Source organism: Pangasianodon hypophthalmus, chromosome 20 (genome assembly GCF_027358585.1).
Source record: "Pangasianodon hypophthalmus isolate fPanHyp1 chromosome 20, fPanHyp1.pri, whole genome shotgun sequence".
In the NCBI taxonomy this organism is placed as follows: domain Eukaryota; kingdom Metazoa; phylum Chordata; class Actinopteri; order Siluriformes; family Pangasiidae; genus Pangasianodon; species Pangasianodon hypophthalmus.
The window spans coordinates 2,877,919-2,895,365 of NC_069729.1; the positions used below are offsets into that span (position 1 = coordinate 2,877,919).

The 17,447-nt window shown below is 40.7% G+C and overlaps 1 protein-coding gene across 3 annotated transcripts; it reads left to right on the plus strand.

Moving 5' to 3' along the window:
• The first annotated feature begins 1,214 nt into the window (after positions 1 to 1,214).
• tmf1 (TATA element modulatory factor 1) lies at positions 1,215 to 17,145 on the plus strand. 3 transcript variants are annotated; one of them, XM_026935408.3, is made up of 17 exons: positions 1,215 to 1,704; positions 3,250 to 4,532; positions 5,452 to 5,555; positions 6,529 to 6,655; positions 6,868 to 6,973; positions 8,139 to 8,281; positions 8,363 to 8,529; positions 8,891 to 9,047; positions 9,693 to 9,785; positions 9,966 to 10,122; positions 10,309 to 10,501; positions 10,839 to 10,908; positions 11,006 to 11,098; positions 11,613 to 11,735; positions 13,365 to 13,514; positions 13,728 to 13,853; positions 14,960 to 17,145. In XM_026935408.3, exons 1-17 carry the CDS (start codon positions 1,569 to 1,571, stop codon positions 15,098 to 15,100), a joined length of 3,369 nt encoding a protein of 1,122 aa, XP_026791209.2. In that variant the 5' UTR covers positions 1,215 to 1,568; the 3' UTR covers positions 15,101 to 17,145. The 3 variants fall into 3 exon arrangements, with proteins under 3 accessions (XP_026791209.2, XP_026791210.2, XP_053083135.1); XM_026935409.3 differs by having other exon boundaries at positions 13,368 to 13,514; XM_053227160.1 differs by having other exon boundaries at positions 1,694 to 1,804; positions 13,368 to 13,514.
• Positions 17,146 to 17,447: the final 302 nt, after the last annotated feature.

A 17,447-nucleotide genomic window follows, 5' to 3' on the forward strand; every position in this document is an offset into this window, starting at 1 on the left:
TTATAGTATAGCACTAACCTTTTATTTTTTCCACATGAATCATTATTAGTAAAGTATAATTTATAATAATTATAATTACATTCTGTGATATATTATGTTTAGAGGCACAGCAGATTTTTTTTTTTACACTGGAAAGTTTGAGCCGTCCTTGAATGCGCTTAGTGACATGATGACTTTATATTTGCTGTGCGGTTAAATACTATAAATACCTTGATGAGTCACTCTGGCTACATTTTTTAACTGAGTGGTTTATTGTGTAGCGTGTTGTTAGGATTAAAGAACAATAATACACTGACTTTTGTAGTTTGATTCTCTTTCCACATCTCAGATGCCTGCACCACAGAGGTGTTTAAAATGGCCTCAGCTACATTATTAGCTGCTGTATTTGATGAATAAAAATGAAATGGTTTGTGAGTGTGTTGTTTTACTCCAGGTACAAAATGCAGATTACTCTTAATTACATTGAGATATTTAATAGTCATTTAATAGCTTGATAATTACAGCTTGATTAAGTTCTCTGTATCTAACTCTAGTTTATATCTCTATCTATCTATCTATCTATCTATCTATCTAACACTTGTTTCTCTCTGCAGGTGCTGTGATGTATGTGCTGTTATAATTTTGCCTACTTAGTTTTGCAGCATAAATACAGAAATTAAAACCAACCAAACAAGAAGTGAAGTCACCTCAGAAAGCTAATTATCAGCTTGTGAACAAAAGCACAGTGTTCATGGAAAGCAGAAATTAAGAAAATATCAGTCAAATCAGTGTGTGTTCATTTGTTCCAGACTATAAGATGCCTGTTTTCTGGTGCGTGTATGGAAAAGATTTTGTGTGAGACAGACTTTCAGAGCAAATGTCAAACACCAGACATGGCTTGGCTGATCGAGTATATAAATCTGGGTTAAGAAGAGCTCCCTTAAAAAAACAAATGAATAAATAAATAAATAGACAAATAAATAAATAAAGCCAATAGAGCAATAGAGCAATTGTTTTTTAATTATATTTCTTTTAAATGTTTTAAGTCTGAAATTGAAGGAAAACACATCTTATAGATAATAGATGAATAAAACATTTGTATTTTGCCTGTATACCTTTCCTACTTGATGAATTATTATTATTTATTATTATTATTTATTTATTATTATTATTAGTTTGGTCCTGTGACGAGGAACTGACACTGCTATGTTTGTGGGCGTGGCTATGAGGTGACGTCGTTGTTTGGTGCTACGTGGACCGGAAGTAGAAGCGTCGCGACTCGACAGCTCTGGACTTGTGAGCTAACTCCAAAACAAAACGCTGCTCAGACGCTGGGCAGGATGTCGGAATGACGCCTCGTTGTTAAGTCTGATTCTGTATGACAGAGGATTTTGGCAGTAATTGGACCGAGGTGTGATGGCGAAAATCCGATTTTCACGAGTTTGTTAGTCGGCTAGCGGCCTAGCATGCTAACAGTGACGCGTTAGCCGCTTAGCTTAACGTGACAGTTTGCTGTAAGTTGAGCTGTGTGCGCGATAAGTGATGATGTGCTGTTAAATTAGATTTTCTGCTGCTAAGCTGCGAGTAAAATGAGTTGGTTCAACGCTTCTCAGTTGTCCAGTTTCGCTAAACAGGCTCTGAGCACCGCACAGAAATCCATCGACCGAGTTCTGGATATAAAAGAGGAGGATCAGTGGGGCGACGCCATCACACCTCGTGTAGACGGTGGGTTTACACTGATCATGTGCAGAATCTGGTGCATTAACAGCTTAAAGCGAAGCTGGCACCTTTATCCAGGGAGGGCTAAATCCAGATGTTTGCTCAGGTGACAGCTGTCCAGTCAGCCTGCGCGCGCGCGCGTGTGTCTGTCTGTGTGTGTGTGTGTGTGTTTTTGTGTCTGTGTGTGTGTGTGTGTGTTTGTCTGTCTTTGTGTCTGTGTCTGTTTGTCTGTCTGTGTGTCTGTGTCTGTTTGTGTGTGTGTGTGTGTTTGTGTGTGTGTGTTTGTGTGTCTGTGTGTGTGTGTGTGTGTGTGTGTGTGTGTGTGTGTGTTTGTCTGTGTGTGTGTTTGTCTGTGTGTGTGTCTGTCTGTGTGTTTGTCTGTGTATCTGTGTGTGTGTGTTTGTCTGTGTATCTGTGTGTGTGTGTGTATCTACCCTGATGAAAATCCAGCTGTCAGAGCACTGGGAGCTGATAGAGCACCTCTGTGACTCTTGTCCAGTTTCCTTATTACTTCAATAAAGTGATGAATAAATGAATAAATCTCTGAGGTTTTCTAGACGCCTCACTGTTCTGTGTGTTTTGTCTTAAGAGCAATAATTCAGAAACTGTTTCCTTTCTTCCTTTCTGATAGCTGCTCAGACTTAGCAGGGTGGCCTGGACAGATTTTCCTAATCTGGTTAATAAGCATGTCCTAGTAATGGGTATTAATGTTATTATTTATCATGAGTTTCAGTCCGCGCAGTTATAGATAGATAAGTATACATCATTACATCGTTACATCGTTATACATCATTTACGTCATTAATGCTTGAGGGAAGTTTGGGTGATTAAAGCAGCAAAGGTTATTGAGTTGCTTAGAAGTTAATAGACAGTAATTTAGAAAGTGGGTGAAATTTAGCGAGTGTTTTAGAGATCTTATTTGGCAACAAATCACACTGCATACTTGAGTAGTCTGTTGTTACATTTTCAGAAAGCGATTCATCGTGGTCAGGATAGTGGGATGAACCGGTTGGACTTCATCTGGATCTGGAGTCTTTCCCAGGAATAATGGGTGTGAGCTAGACGGGACGCATTTAGGACGTGTTATATGCTTAAATCTTGACTCCTACTGCATAGTTGAGTCAGTCTTTCTCACAGGAAGGACAGGAATAAAACTGCGAATGTGACGCCAGGCCATTGCAGGGCACCGTGCAGACACACATTCACAGCTGGGGGTAATTTTTCATAGCCACTCCACCTACTGGAATGTTTTGGGGGGTTGGTGGAAACCAGAGATCCCAGAGGAAACCTGCACAGACACACAGGGAGAACATGTGAAACTCTGCTCAGGCAGTAACCCGAGCTGTGGATTGGACCTTGGATCCTGGAGCTGTGAGGCTGTCGGAACAAAAGAGTGTTTAAAATGCACAGAGGGTTTAGCAATAATAAACTACCGAAAGCTCTGATATTAGTATTGTATTGAAAATGGAAAAAAGTATTTTATAGAGATGTGTATTTGCAAGTTGTTGGCATTTGCTTGATTTCTGTCTTTTTTTCCTTCTGTGTTCTCAGATGGAGAGAGCAACCCAGTGTCCACAGGATGGGGGATGAACCAGTGGGATTCTCCTTCAGAGGAATGCCCGAAGACCCTCACGCCTTTGTCCGAGGCCATCACTAAGCCCGTCACTCGCACCGTGGTTGATGAAACCGAGAGTTTCTTCAGTGCCTTCTTGTCTCCTGGAGACGGGCAGCCGGTCAAGACGCCGGTGGTGTCAGTGGCGCCGACCAAATCCCACCGTCGGCCGCAGGAGAAATCGGAAAAAGAGAAGCAACCTCCTGCCAAGGATGACGTAGACTCTTCCACGCTTTCTCAGGAAGATCTGAGTAAACAAAGCAGCGTACAAGTAGCGGAGAGCCAGTCAGAGGAGGTGAAGCCACAAGAAGAAGTGTCTGTTCTGGAGTCTGTTCTGGAGGAAACAGAAGAAACAGAGGACACTGAGAGCAAAACGGAGACACAGGATTCCACTTCAAGTCCGCAAGTCCCACAAGTGGACATGCCTGCGGAGCCCAAATCTACAGAAAAAGTCAAGAGCAGTGGTTCTGCTGAGCTTAAGAGCCCGGGGAAAGACCCTCCCAAAGACATCATGTTGGAATCCAAAGATGCTAAAGCAGAAGACAGGCAGAGCGACACTCCGTCTCCTCCTGTGAGCGCCTTCTCCTCCGGTACCTCCACCACCAGTGACATCGAGGTGCTGGATCACGAGAGCGTCATCAGCGAGAGCTCGGCGAGCTCCAGGCAGGAGACGGCCGAGGTTAAAGCGGGGCTGCACCTCATGCAGGGCTCCTTCCAGCTCCTCTCCGCTTCGACGTGCAGCGATTTCCCGCGTCTGGACGACTACCCGAAGCTGATGGAGAGCTGCGGGTCCTCGTCTGACGCCTTCGAGCGCATCGACTCGTTCAGCGTGCACTCTCTGGACAGCCGCAGCGTCAGCGAAGTCAACTCAGACGACGAGATCCCCGGCAGCCGCACTCTGGCGTCTGTTACTGCCGGAACCAGCCCTCTTCCGGCTCTACCGGCACCGCAGACCAATCAGGAGCAGGAAGAGACGGAGGGAAGGACGACCGACTGCGTGAAGGACCAATTGGTAGACGAGATGGAGGAGAGCGGGCGTAGCGCAACTCCGGTGAACTCCGAACAGCCAGAAGAGCTGCCGGAGGAGGAGCAGGAATCCGGGTCACATGTCACGCTGTCTAATGAAAGAACTGAACCTGAAGAGTCACGTGACTCAGTGACATCACCCATAACCGAGGAGCAGAAAGGAGCCTCCACCTGCCAGCTCCTGGAACTACAGAAGGTCTGAATTTGGCACATTGGTTGTGTTTTATATTGTTGAAGTTTCAGCATTAAAAACACGAAGGGGTTGTGCTGTTAGAGGAAAATAAACAACAGCGGGTTTGTGTGATGAAGTGGAGCTGCCATTGTTATCTCAGAATTGATAATTTTCCTAGAACAGCATGTCCTGAAGTGTTTTATTCGTCTTATACCAAAGCAATTTGCCAACAAGCTAACAATTTTAATTTTTATAGCAGCTATAAACAGTCATTCTCTCCTTCTTCACATTAATAAGATGAGAAAAAAACACAGTTTATTCTATTACAGAGAAACCACAAAGAAGCGTAAAGCCAATTTACGAATACAAGTTTTGATCTTTATCATTTTATTATTTTAAATCTACAGTAACATTTATACTAAGGCTATATTCCTTTATAATAATAAATTTTTCAATTAAAAAAACATGGTCAGTGGTCTCATTGACAATTCATCGATTGACAGTTAGCTAAATCTCCACGATGTGCAGCTAAATATTCAGTTAAAACATAAGCGTTGTGCTTCAGCATCCGTGATTTAGCTAAGCACACATGTCAATTAATTGATTTTTAATTAATTAATTGATCACACATAGTTCAATTGATTGAGAACGCCAATAAATCAATCAAATAGAATTATTCATGTGTTCCTAGGTTAAACCATTGACTGTGATTTTTCCACTAAGCGTCTTGTAAGTCTAGGAGTTTTTGGTTTCAGCTGTAAAATGGTTTAAATTTAATTGACCTGGCTCTGAGAAGCTTGCTGAACATCCAGGAAGCGTGAGTACAGGAAGACAAGTCCAAAATATTACTTAATGGAAGAGGGAATTTAAAATAAATACATGTGAATAAATCCGTGGTTGAAATGTTCATGGCGTTGGTTTTGATGTTCTCTCTCTCTTCCAGATCGTTGACGAGCTCACAGGCAGGCTGGAGAAACGAGAAGCTCAGCTGCTAGCTGTTAGCAAAGACAAGGCTCGTCTGGAGGAGGAGTGTGATAACCTCAAAGAGTGAGTTACTCACGTTATTATTCTATCACAGTAGGTGTGTTGATCTAGAATTGGATTTCGTAATATGAGGTACATTTATGAGTGTTAATGTTCACGTCCGGTTTGCTCTTCCCGTTCACGGAAATGAATCTTGCTCAGATGAAGTTATATTTTAATTTAGTTATTTATTATTTTTGGGAATCTGTCTGGGTGTGAGGTTTTGCTGTCTGAATGTCTGCTGAGTGTACGTGTGTATGTGTGTGTGTATGTGTGTGTGTGGGTGTGTGTTTGAATTCTGAATGTCAGAGCAATTCAGATAAACAGATGGAGCGGTCATAATATTTGCTCAGGTTGAGGAAAGTGCGGCACTACACTCCACATAAACCTCGCTCAGGTTGACATTTAGATATTAAACACAACGTTTATCAGCTTTCTAGATATTTATAGCGTTTAAAATCACATGACCAAACTGATCTGAATGTTCAGTGTTTATGCACAGTGTCATTGATATAGTGTATGTTTTTATCAATTTGCTGGAACCTCTAATGGCAGAGGATTTCTCTAGTGTAGAGCCCCTTCTGAAGAACCCTTAAGGCACCAGACGTAGGATCTTAAACACCTGATTTTATGTTTCTTGAAGCAAGTAATTAGCGTTTTTGTCCCTCAGCCTTTCGTAAGGGTTTTACAGAAATGCACCGATGTCTCTGCTTTGTAGAAATGTATGGTGTTGTGAGCCGTCTGTCAAAACTGCCTTAAACTTCCTGGTTTAAAGCTGATCATGACCTGCGTATGTGTCTTCAGAGTACTTTACTTGCGTGTTGTTGGTTCCAGCATTTGTGTAAAAAAGGCATTGAACCAGTTTAAACCAGTGCCGTTGCTGGGGAAGGAATCCATATCTCGTATTATTTCATGTATCATTAGGAAAGCTGCAGTAGTGCGAGTTGATTTGGTCCACAGAGTGACTCAGTGTGAGGTGTCTGAATGTGTTCTGCAGTGAGATGATCACTCTGAAGGAGGAGAGCTCCAGCGTGCAGTCTCTCAAAGACGAGTTCACACAGCGCATCGCCGACACCGAGAGGAAAGCGCAGCTCGCCTGCAAGGAGCGGGACATCGCCAAGAAGGTCAGTGCATTTCTCAGTTCTGTAGAAGTGCACATGTTCCCTCCTAAGACTTTTCCTTTAGCCAGCAAAGCACTGTTATTTAGTTTATCACACGTTTATGATGTTTTTATGGTTTGATTGTCCTGTTTAAAGATGCAGAGCGAGGAACAGGTTCACAGGCCTGAGTAAACACTGTCTGTTGTTATTGCTCACTTCATGTTCCATTACTCCAGGAAATCAAAGGTCTTAGAGAAGAGCTGTCGACCCGGTTCAACTCCGCCGAAACCCTGGAGCTGATCAGAGAGAAGGAGGAACAGATCAAAGGCCTTCTAGAAGAGGGTAAGGACATTTCCAGGACAGATCAAAAGCCTTCTAGAACATTTCCACAGAGGTGCTCTAGAACATTTCCACAGCAGATCAGAGGTGCTCTAGAACATTTTCAGAGCAAATCAAAGGTTCTAGAAGAGGGTAAGGACATTTTCAGGATAGATCAAAAGCCTTCTAGAACATTTCCTCAGCAGGTCAGAGGTGCTCTAGAACATTTCTACAGCAGATCAGAGGTGCTCTAGAACATTTCCTCAGCAGGTCAGAGGTGCTCTAGAACATTTCTACAGCAGATCAGAGGTGCTCTAGAACATTTCCTCAGCAGGTCAGAGGTGCTTTAGAACATTTCTACAGCAGGTCAGAGGTGCTCTAGAACATTTCTACAGCAGATCAGAGGTGCTCTAGAACATTTCTACAGCAGATCAGAGGTGCTCTAGAACATTTCTACAGCAGATCAGAGATGCTTTAGAACATTTCTACAGCAGGTCAGAGGTGCTCTAGAACATTTCTACAGCAGATCAGAGATGCTTTAGAACATTTCCACAGCAGATCAGAGATGCTTTAGAACATTTCTACAGCAGGTCAGAGGTGCTCTAGAACATTTCCTCAGCAGGTCAGAGGTGTTCTAGAACATTTCCACAGCAGATCAGAGGTGCTCTAGAACATTTCTACAGCAGATCAGAGATGCTTTAGAACATTTCTACAGCAGATCAGAGGTGCTCTAGAACATTTCCTCAGCAGGTCAGAGGTGCTCTAGAACATTTCCACAGCAGATCAGAGGTGCTCTAGAACATTTCTACAGCAGATCAGAGGTGCTCTAGAACATTTCCACAGCAGATCAGAGGTGTTCTAGAACATTTCCTCAGCAGATCAGAGGTGCTCTAGAACATTTCTACAGCAGGTCAGAGGTGCTCTAGAACATTTCCACAGCAGGTCAGAGGTGTTCTAGAACATTTCTACAGCAGGTCAGAGGTGCTCTAGAACATTTCCACAGCAGGTCAGAGGTGTTCTAGAACATTTCTACAGCAGATCAGAGGTGCTCTAGAACATTTCCACAGCAGGTCAGTCACTTGAATGACTTAATGATCGAGAAGTAACTAAGTGAACAGTAATGTGAGTCATGTTTGAAATACTCTCCGGTTTAACCCATTAAACTGAAAAGCCTTTCATTTTTCACCAGGCGAGAAGCTGTCCAAGCAGCAGCTGCAGCACTCCAACATCATCAAGAAGCTCAGGGCCAAGGAGAAGGAGAGCGACGTGAAGATCGCCAAGCAGTCCAAGAAACTCAAAGAGCAAGAGGATGAACTCAAACAGCTGCAGGAGGTCAGAGAGATTCTTACTCTTCTAGATAATTATATTGATGTTGGTAAGAGGAATGAAATAAAACGACGTATTGTGTAACAGGTTCTAGATGCGAAGGAGGAGCTGGAGAAGCAGCACAGAGAGAGCATTAAGAAGCTGAACTCTGCCGTGGAGCGTCAGGAGAAGGAACTGAGCAGGGTCCAGACTGAAAATGAGGAGGTGCACGAGAAGAACCGCAGCCTGCAGGCCGCCCTGGACGCCTCGTACAAGTAAATACACACGCTCTTTTTTTCGTTGCTTCAGAAGAAGGTTAAATCTGAATGGAAAATAAAAATGAGCATTAAAAATAAACAGATACACACACTGAAACACAGTCTTTGTTTTGTTCCTCTGTCCCAGAAGTGTGTTAATGTTGAGCTAAGAGCTTTGACTCGGTTTGAAACACAAATTATCTGAATGATCTCAACGTTTGTGCAGACACAAGTTCTCTGCACAAACACTGATGTCATACGCACCCTTCCCTTCCAGTCTGTCTGCCTTCTTCATAATCCAGACAGAGCTTTTTATTTATTTGTGCCATATTTTTGTGTGTGTGTGTTTGTGTGTGTGTGTGTGTGTGTGTGTGTTTAGGGAGCTTGCCGAGCTGCACAAGTCCAACGTTACGAAGGCCAGCGAGGCACAGGAGCTGGCTCTCAGCCGCGAGGTCCAGGCCAAGGAGGAGCTCAGCCTGGCATTGGACAAAGCCCAGGAAGAGGCCCGCCTTCAGCAGGAGGCACTGGCCAATCAGGTAACTGGATGGAATTACTGTACATGGAATCAATGTTATTAATCCTTATTATTAATCCAGTTGGATAGTTGGACATATCAACTATTATCATAGCATGGTGGAAAAAGCATACATGCATAAAATTAAGATAAAATTTTGTCAACGAAGTGAGGAGAAGTTTAATTTGAAAGTTGAAGTAATTTATTATTATTAAAATCAATAAGATTAGATATTTTATGTGAATATACATGACCTCAACTTACATTTTGAGTCTTATTGCTTTGCTGTAAAGCGCAAAGAATATTATATTATATTATTTTTGCATTTTTGAGTTTATTCGAGTTATCTAAATGTTAGTGCAGTGGAGTTTGTTAATTATCTACATTTTTATAACGTGATTTTTTAAAAAAAATATTTAACATGGAGAAGAAGGAAATGTGAAACAACTGGTTTAAAAACTCAACTCTTACAAGACTGTATTGAGTAATAAATTGTATCTGTATCATGTCATCACTTCTACTAAATAAATGCTGACTTTTTTTTTTTTTTGGTATTAAACGGGCACACAAAAGTTTACAAGTTTTTTTTTTTTTCAACAGTATTTAAATAATACCACACACAAGCACGTATCTGATGCTAGTCTTCCTGCTGTACCTGCTGTTTTAGGTGGCAGATCTGAGGTTGGCTCTGCAGAGAGCCGAGCAGCAGCAGGCCAGGAAGGAGGACTACCTCCGAGAGGAGATCAGCGAGCTTCAGCAGGTAAGACACGTCACCAAACCATCATTTACGTAATATTCGTTCCTCTCTGAGAATTCATGTAACGTATTACTCTGCTAACTGTGGAAGCTACTGCCATTTTTCCTTTGTGTTCTTTTAAAGCATGATATCACGAACCGTCATCTAATCAGTTTGCATATTTTTCTACGTTTATCTGTTTAGAGGTTGCAGGGGGCGGAGACCAGAAACCAGGAACTAAGTCAGAGCGTCACCTCGGCGACGAGGCCCCTCCTCAGGCAGATTGAGAATCTGCAGTCTACTCTGGGATCTCAGACGGCATCCTGGGAAAAACTGGAGAAGAACATCTCGGACCGCTTAGGTGAAAACACAGCAGGGGAAAGCTACTGTTGCTTATTCCTGATTTTCAGAGAAGATACTCTTTCCTGGCTGATTTGGTGGATTCAGTTCAGTTTTAATTTCAAGCTCAGATATGTACACATTATATATAACACATAGAGAATAATAAATATGTCTCTCTTCCCTCCTTTTTTTTTGGCTGGAGTAGCCGAGGCTCAGGCCCAGCTTGCTGTTGCGGTAGAGAAGGAGCGCTCCGTGACAGAGGAACTACATGCCGTCAAGGCTCAGCTGGCTTCTCTGGAGTCCCAGAATTCCTCACTGCGGCAGGAGAAGGGACGGCTGCAGGGTCAGCTGGACGTGGAGAAGACTCGGCGTGAGAAGCTGGAGAATGACAGCAGCAGGTGACACTTTAAGCTCGATATTTCTTATCAAATCTGTGAGACTAGAACAAAAAAGTGATAACAGTACCAGATGCTACCTGGTCGTGCATCACACAAGTATTGCCTTTTAATGTAAAGATTTATATATGAAAAAGAAACATGAATGTGTGTGAGAGTAAAAGAAAAAAATGCTGAATCAAAGACTTACCTGCTTTCTCATTTCCGCCTTTTTAAAATGAGTGTATGATGTCACTTAGACAAGTTGCCAGTGTGTATACGATTGTGTATTTTACACACGAGTCACTGTATGTTTGTGTTTTTGTGTGAGTACAACTACAACTGCCTTGTGTGTGTGTAGGGAGCGTGTTGAACTGGAGAATCTGAAAGGCGAGTACACTCGCGCTCTGGAAGAGGCCAAAAAGGAGAAGGTACTATCTATTCTGTTAACCGTTATGTACACACACACACACACACTCCGACACACACACTCAATGAGTGTTTTTTTTTCGTCTCATGATCCTGCAGCTGCTGCTAACAAACCAGCTTGAGATGGAGAAAGTGAAGGTGGAGCAGGAGAAGAAGAAATGCTACCTCGCACAAGAGGCCTTGAAGGAAAAGGTTAGATGGTGTTATTTTTAGTAATTATTAGTTTTCCATATTGTGTATTTTTAGTAAACTCTAAAATTAGATGTCAGCCTGTCAGTTCAATAGATATTAGATATTTTCTTCTGGGTAATATTTCTTAAAATGTGTTTTTCCTGAATAAATAAACCACTGCCTCAGTGTACATATTTATTTATCCACTCTGCTGTGTGGAAAATGACACGTAATGTCTGAGCAAGTCAAATATGATTTAAAAAAATCTGATTGTCGCTACAGATTTCAGTGATGGAAAGCATTACTAATGAAGGTGCTCTGATAACGTGTTGGGATTTAGCTGTGATAAAACCAGGGTGAAGCATGAGTTCATCACTGCATTCATAAACATACAGCTAAGATCATTTTAGAATTATTCTAAATGTTGTAATATTTGCACTACAATGAATGGCTTGTGTTGTGGCTCATTGCATGGATTTGTAATCGTGTTCTACTTGTGTGTGTGTGTGTGTGTGTGTGTGTTTGTGTGTTTTAGGAGCGGAAGGCGCTGAGTGTATCACTGAGCGAGCCTCCTGCATCCTCAACTCCATCTCTCTCTCGCTCCAGCTCCATCAGTGGGGTGGATCACAGCGGCATACACACCTCTCTGCTTTCCCACGTCAGTAAATTAATGACTGATATTAATGAATGGTGTATATTCTGACCTCTTTACATTCGAAACAAAACACACCATGCCCAGGCCTGGTATATGCTTAACTACACTAAATAAATCCATCTCCACCATCAGTAGCTAGTCTGAAGGTACATTAGGTAAGATTTGTGGAAATAAAGGTCTCTAATGGTTAAATGGGTGGACCTGAATAACATTTGAATTATTATTATTATTTTTTTTTATCATTGAACCCGCCCCCATTTTCCCCCGTGTACATAAAGCTCCACCCCCAAAACTTACGGTGGTTCAGCTAGAGTTAGCATGCTAGCTAGCATTACCATTAGCAAGGACTGTCATGACATCCTTTTCACATGCACTCAAACATTCAACTGCTTGAAATTCAAATTACATCTCTATAAGCATGTAACTTCTCCTCATAATGATTTATGAGGACGTGAAGGGGCGTGTCTATAAAATAACTGACAAGAGACCAATCCAAATACAATCTTTGCGGACCGGAAGGCGTTTTTTTTTTTTTTTTTTTTTTTTTTTTTCAGCTCCGTAATACACTTGTTCTGAGACAATGACTTTAACTATTCTTATATCATTTCTAAATCATTTTCCATGTTATTTGTACTAGTAAGAAATGAATATTATTATTGAGATGGTTCATCCAAAGCTCAGATAAAGCCGTGTCCTGTGTACAGAATCAATGCTAAATATAACGCACCACCTATATGTTGCAGATTTGATGTTGGGTTATGGTACAGGTGGAGTGAATATGTAAATATGTTCACAGGGCATGAAGAGTTAAACAGGTGTTGGTTTTGCACCTCAGTTTGCACGTATCGAATAGGAAAGGAGCCTTACATTTTAAAACATAAAACTATAGCAGCATTTTTATTCAGTAGCAACTTGATTCAAATTCAGACACGAGCATGCATTATTTGTTACCAATTTCGTTTTGATTTCAGTGTTTAAACAGATCTAATTCTGCCACACTTAAAAAGTAATAGCACTCCTGCCACTAACTAGAATACAGTAGAATGCTTTTATTGTCATTGCACCTGCAGTATAACGAAATTCAGTGTAACTATTGCACTTTGTCATCTTTCTCACATTGCAACGCCTTCACAATTGCATCTTCACAGTCAAAACGACTTTTTGGTCAGAAGCGGAATTGCAAATACTTCTTTCAGTTAGCATTTTCTAATTAATTAACAAGTTTGCCATATTTAATCATGTTTATTTATTTGTTTGTTAACTTTATATAGCGGCTTTCTAACACCCAAGGTCACTTCACCAAGTACGTAACACAAAGTAACCTCAAAAAAAAAAAAAAAGCAGTATTGTGTGAAAAGGAAAGTTTTCAGCTGAGATTTTAAGGAAGCAGTACAGTGCATTTCCTGAGAGATGGCTGGCTTTGAAAATTTTCCCACAATAAGAAATTGCCATCTTTTATTTAAATTCTCAGATATATCGAAGAGTGTTAGCATCATGTTAGTATCAGTTCATCTTTATCTAAGTTATAGAGCTATTTAGTTTCTAACTGTCCCTTTAAGTGTAAGCTGTTGGTAATTTCTTGGTATTATTTATTGAAGCTTTTTTTGTTGTTGTTGCTGTTTTTGCTGAAAGCAGGAGGACTCTCCTGATCACTCGTTCGCCTCCATGACCCTCGGCGGGAGCAGCCTGTACGAAGCGGCGCGTCTGAGCGGAGGCTCCAGCATCATCGAGAACCTGCAGTCACAGCTGAAACTGCGGGAGGGAGAAATCGCACAGCTCCAGGTGACCTCCAGCTACACACACACACACACACACACACATGCACACACACATTCTTCACCTCTTACAGCAGCTGTCGGAAACGGTTCTGCTCTGTATGTACTTCAGGTATAGGGAACTTAAGGTATAATTTCCCTGACAGAAATTCCTTATATTCATCTGCTGTTTGTGAATCCCATGTCAATCTTCTCTCCTTTTTGTCTCCTCATGACGTAGGTGGAGATCTCAAATCTGGAGCGGACTCGCTCGGCGATGGCAGAAGAACTGGTGCGGCTGACTAATCAGAACGATGAGCTGGAGGCCAAAGTGAAGGAGATCCCCAGACTCAGAGTGCAGCTCAAGGTGAGTTCGAAGTGAAGAAGGTGAAGAAGCACGAGGAGTTTGAGGGGGAACAAGGTGCTTTAATCTGAGTGTAAAGTGTCCAGCCATTTTACAAGATTTGCGAAACAACAGGCTATCTTTATGTGCAAATTAATGCGAATGGCAGTAAGTTTTATGTTAATTAATTGCGGTTTATGTTTAATAGGTCTGTCATTTCTTTCAAATTGCATTTTAGGTGATGAACAGATTACTCACATGCATGTAAACGTTAATAAACATGTAACCTAATACTGCCACGGTCAGACTGAATATTAGCAGTAGCTACACTGTACTTTTCTCTCTTGCAAACATCAGCAATGGTGCTACATTTAGCATGAAACAGCAGCAGACAGCAGTGCAAACAGTCTGACAATAGACTACACACAGCACTATACAAAAGACTATACATAACACTTTACAATAGACTATACAACCAGTAAGCACAGGACAGCCGAGTCCAGACGGTAGCCAGTGGATAAATGACCACTGTACATGTATTAGTACAGTACTCAGTAATAGGTGGCAACAGTCCTTAGAGACTTCTACATTGTCAGAAGTGCAGATAATGTGTACAGGTTAAAGGGTTAATTCCATTATGCAGGAATAATTATTTTTATTTGAGCCTCTAACAGACAGGCCGAATCCCAAATGGCTCCCTATTCACTATACATGTTCACTACATAGTGCGTGTGTCCTGTAGAACTCCATTTGGGATTTAAACTTTAATTAGTACCTGTTGGAAATTAAAACTTACATGTAATATTACTTTTAGGACACATTTAAGAATTTTTAAAAATCCTATATCGAGTGACAAGTCATGTCTGTTTCAAATGTGTTGTGCTCCTTAAACATTACAGCGGATTTTTTCCTTTTGAACATGAAACATATCTAGATCTAGTTTAAGTAAAAACCTTAGAAACTAAAAAAAATAAATAAATGCTGTACTAATCTTCTCAACAGGGTTTTTATTCTGATGGTTTTTGACCTGGTGAACTAACATGAGGATGTGTCTTTTTTTAAAGTTTATAAATGTAAATGTACCCCTGCTAATAGAATAGTGCTTTGCTTGTACACGTTCCTCTCCTCAGGACCTGGAGCAGAGACACAACACCATCCTGCAGATGTACGGAGAGAAAGCAGAAGAAGCCGAGGAGCTGCGGCTCGACCTGGAGGACGTCAAGAACATGTACAAGACCCAAATCGACGAGCTGCTCAAGAACCAGAAATAACCTCTCTGGTTCTCTCGTTTTCTTCGCACACACACACACACATACACATACACACACACACACGGTCTTGCTGACGGACTTCAAAGTGCATTTACTGTAAACAGACAAACTCGCTTATAGTGCAGGAAAGCAGAAGCTTCATGGTGTGCAGAAGACTCATGCTTGTTCTGTGAATATGTACATTTTTCCTCATGTGTGCTCTGTATTTTCCTGATCAGGTGTATAATCTGTAGTTATTTATAGGGTTGTTGGAGCAGATGTCTTAATGTGATTTGTTTTTTTTCCTGAAAGTTCATTAGCAGACTTGAAATGGACAAGTGCTTGTCTCTTAGCGTGGACCCTGACTCGATGCACATCAAATTGCACTTTTAAGATAGCATGTAAGATAAAAGCCTTTCCTCTCTCAATGCTCAATATTTAATAACCCCATATTAAAGGAGCAGTTTGTTATTTTTTAAGCATTGCAGTAACAATGAAAATATTGACAAACCTTCACTTTAACCCACCAACCCCACTCTGTCTGTACAAACTACATATTTATGCCCTATGGGGCAGAATTAATCAGAGTTCTGTTGGCTGCTGGTGAAGCTATTTTCAGGGCCAGAAAACTCCAGAATACAAGCCTTAGATGAATAATCTAGCCAGATTCTTTGTACAACAATGTTGCTATTTTCAGTTTTTTAAGGAGTCTTTAAATTGTATGATTATTACAGGTCTTGAAACACTTTCAAAATTACATACTGCACCTTTAAATATTTCAGATGAAGCACTGTTCAGTCATTGTCAGTTCATTGCAAGCAATGAAATAACACTGGCAGTCTTCAAATTGTGTTTATTTATAATATATATAAATAAAGCTATGCTCTCTTAAAATACATATAGTCATAACACTCATATGAAGTAAAAATTATTATCTCATTAATACCTTCCTACGTAATGATCACTATTGTGATGAAACAAAGCTCTTAGTGGGGTTAACTGTCAGTTCGAGTAGATTGGTTAAGGTTAGCACTTGCACTAAACTCTTTTCCCTCTTCTCAAAATTTTGAGATTGTAATTTTATAAATTGCAAATCCGTATTTGTAACATCCTCATATTACACTGACGAGCCCTAATTATATGTGTACAATGTTCCTGCTTCCATTACATATTATTTTTATGTATTTACACATTTCATGCTACATTTAAGAATCGCTGCTGTAAGGCTTTGAGGGGTGAGCTCAAGCGAGCCGCTAAGGTGGAGCTAAAGCAAATAAGTTTTAGAAGTAAAACATAAGAAATAACGTTTTACAAGTTGTGAATTTGCAAAAATAACTGGAATGAAGTTTATAAAATTATGAATTTTCCACTGCGTTCATGTACAAACTATTGACATCTTGACTATTGACATGATCATGGAAATCATCTTCATAATCAACTCTGTCATCAGAAAGCAGGGTCTGTGGGTTAGCAAACCATCTGAGAACCTTCTTGCATTAAACCCATTGGCTTTCTAGTGAAATGCTGATAACTGAACAGAAAAAAGAAACATAAAGTGAGTAAGTGAGGTGTTGGACCACCATGAGCTTCCAGAACAGCTTCAATGCACCTACACGTCTCTGGAACTGTAATGGAGTGATGAACACCTTTCTTCTAAAAGATACATCCCTCAGTTGGAGTTCTGATGTTGGTGTTTTTATACATCGCTCCATGTAACGTCTCTCGCTGGTGTTCGTTTGAGAGTGTGGAGGCCAAAGCATCTGATTTACATCACGTTTCATCATCAAACCATTCAGTGAGCCCTGATGCCGTGTGGATGTGGGCGGAGCCATCCTGGAGGTGGTCACGCCCATCAGGTGAGAGATGTTTCCTCACAGAAGAACTATGTGGACTCAAACCATGCCAGCAACATAAATAAATGCCCCCCCATGTCATAACAGAGCTACCTGTCTTTCTTTTAATTTGTATATAATTTTTTTTCTTTTGTGTAGACCTGTGTTAATAGTCATGGATAAGGATCAACTTTTTGTGTAAATGTGTAAATAAAATTAATTTTGCCCTGATTATGTATTTGATTCATTTGTTTTTTCGGTCACTTAAACTGCAAAAACATTTTTTATACCTCTTTCGTTCACACACAGTCTTTAGAATTTTTTAAATTACTTAACACTTGCATGTTTTATGAATTTAGATTTTTATTGCTTCTATTAAAACGGAAATGGATTGTTCATGTGTAGGAATATCATGAGTTAAAAAAAAAAGATATTTTAAAATTATTTTTGAAAGATATTCTTGAAGCATAAAAAATGTTTAGCACTTGCATTTTGGAGGTAAAAAATATTTAATTTAATAAAAATTTTATTTAAAA

What these genes read in the sequence shown, in the direction of transcription:
- tmf1 (XM_026935408.3), top strand. Translation starts at nt 1,569, where the DNA reads ATGAGTTGGTTCAACGCTTCTCAGTTGTCCAGTTTCGCTAAACAGGCT. An exon ending in AAGAGGCCAAAAAGGAGAAG is followed by an intron (nt 10,909 to 11,005) that starts GTACTATCTATT and finishes ATGATCCTGCAG; the next exon opens with CTGCTGCTAACAAACCAGCT. An exon ending in AAGAGGCCTTGAAGGAAAAG is followed by an intron (nt 11,099 to 11,612) that starts GTTAGATGGTGT and finishes TGTGTGTTTTAG; the next exon opens with GAGCGGAAGGCGCTGAGTGT.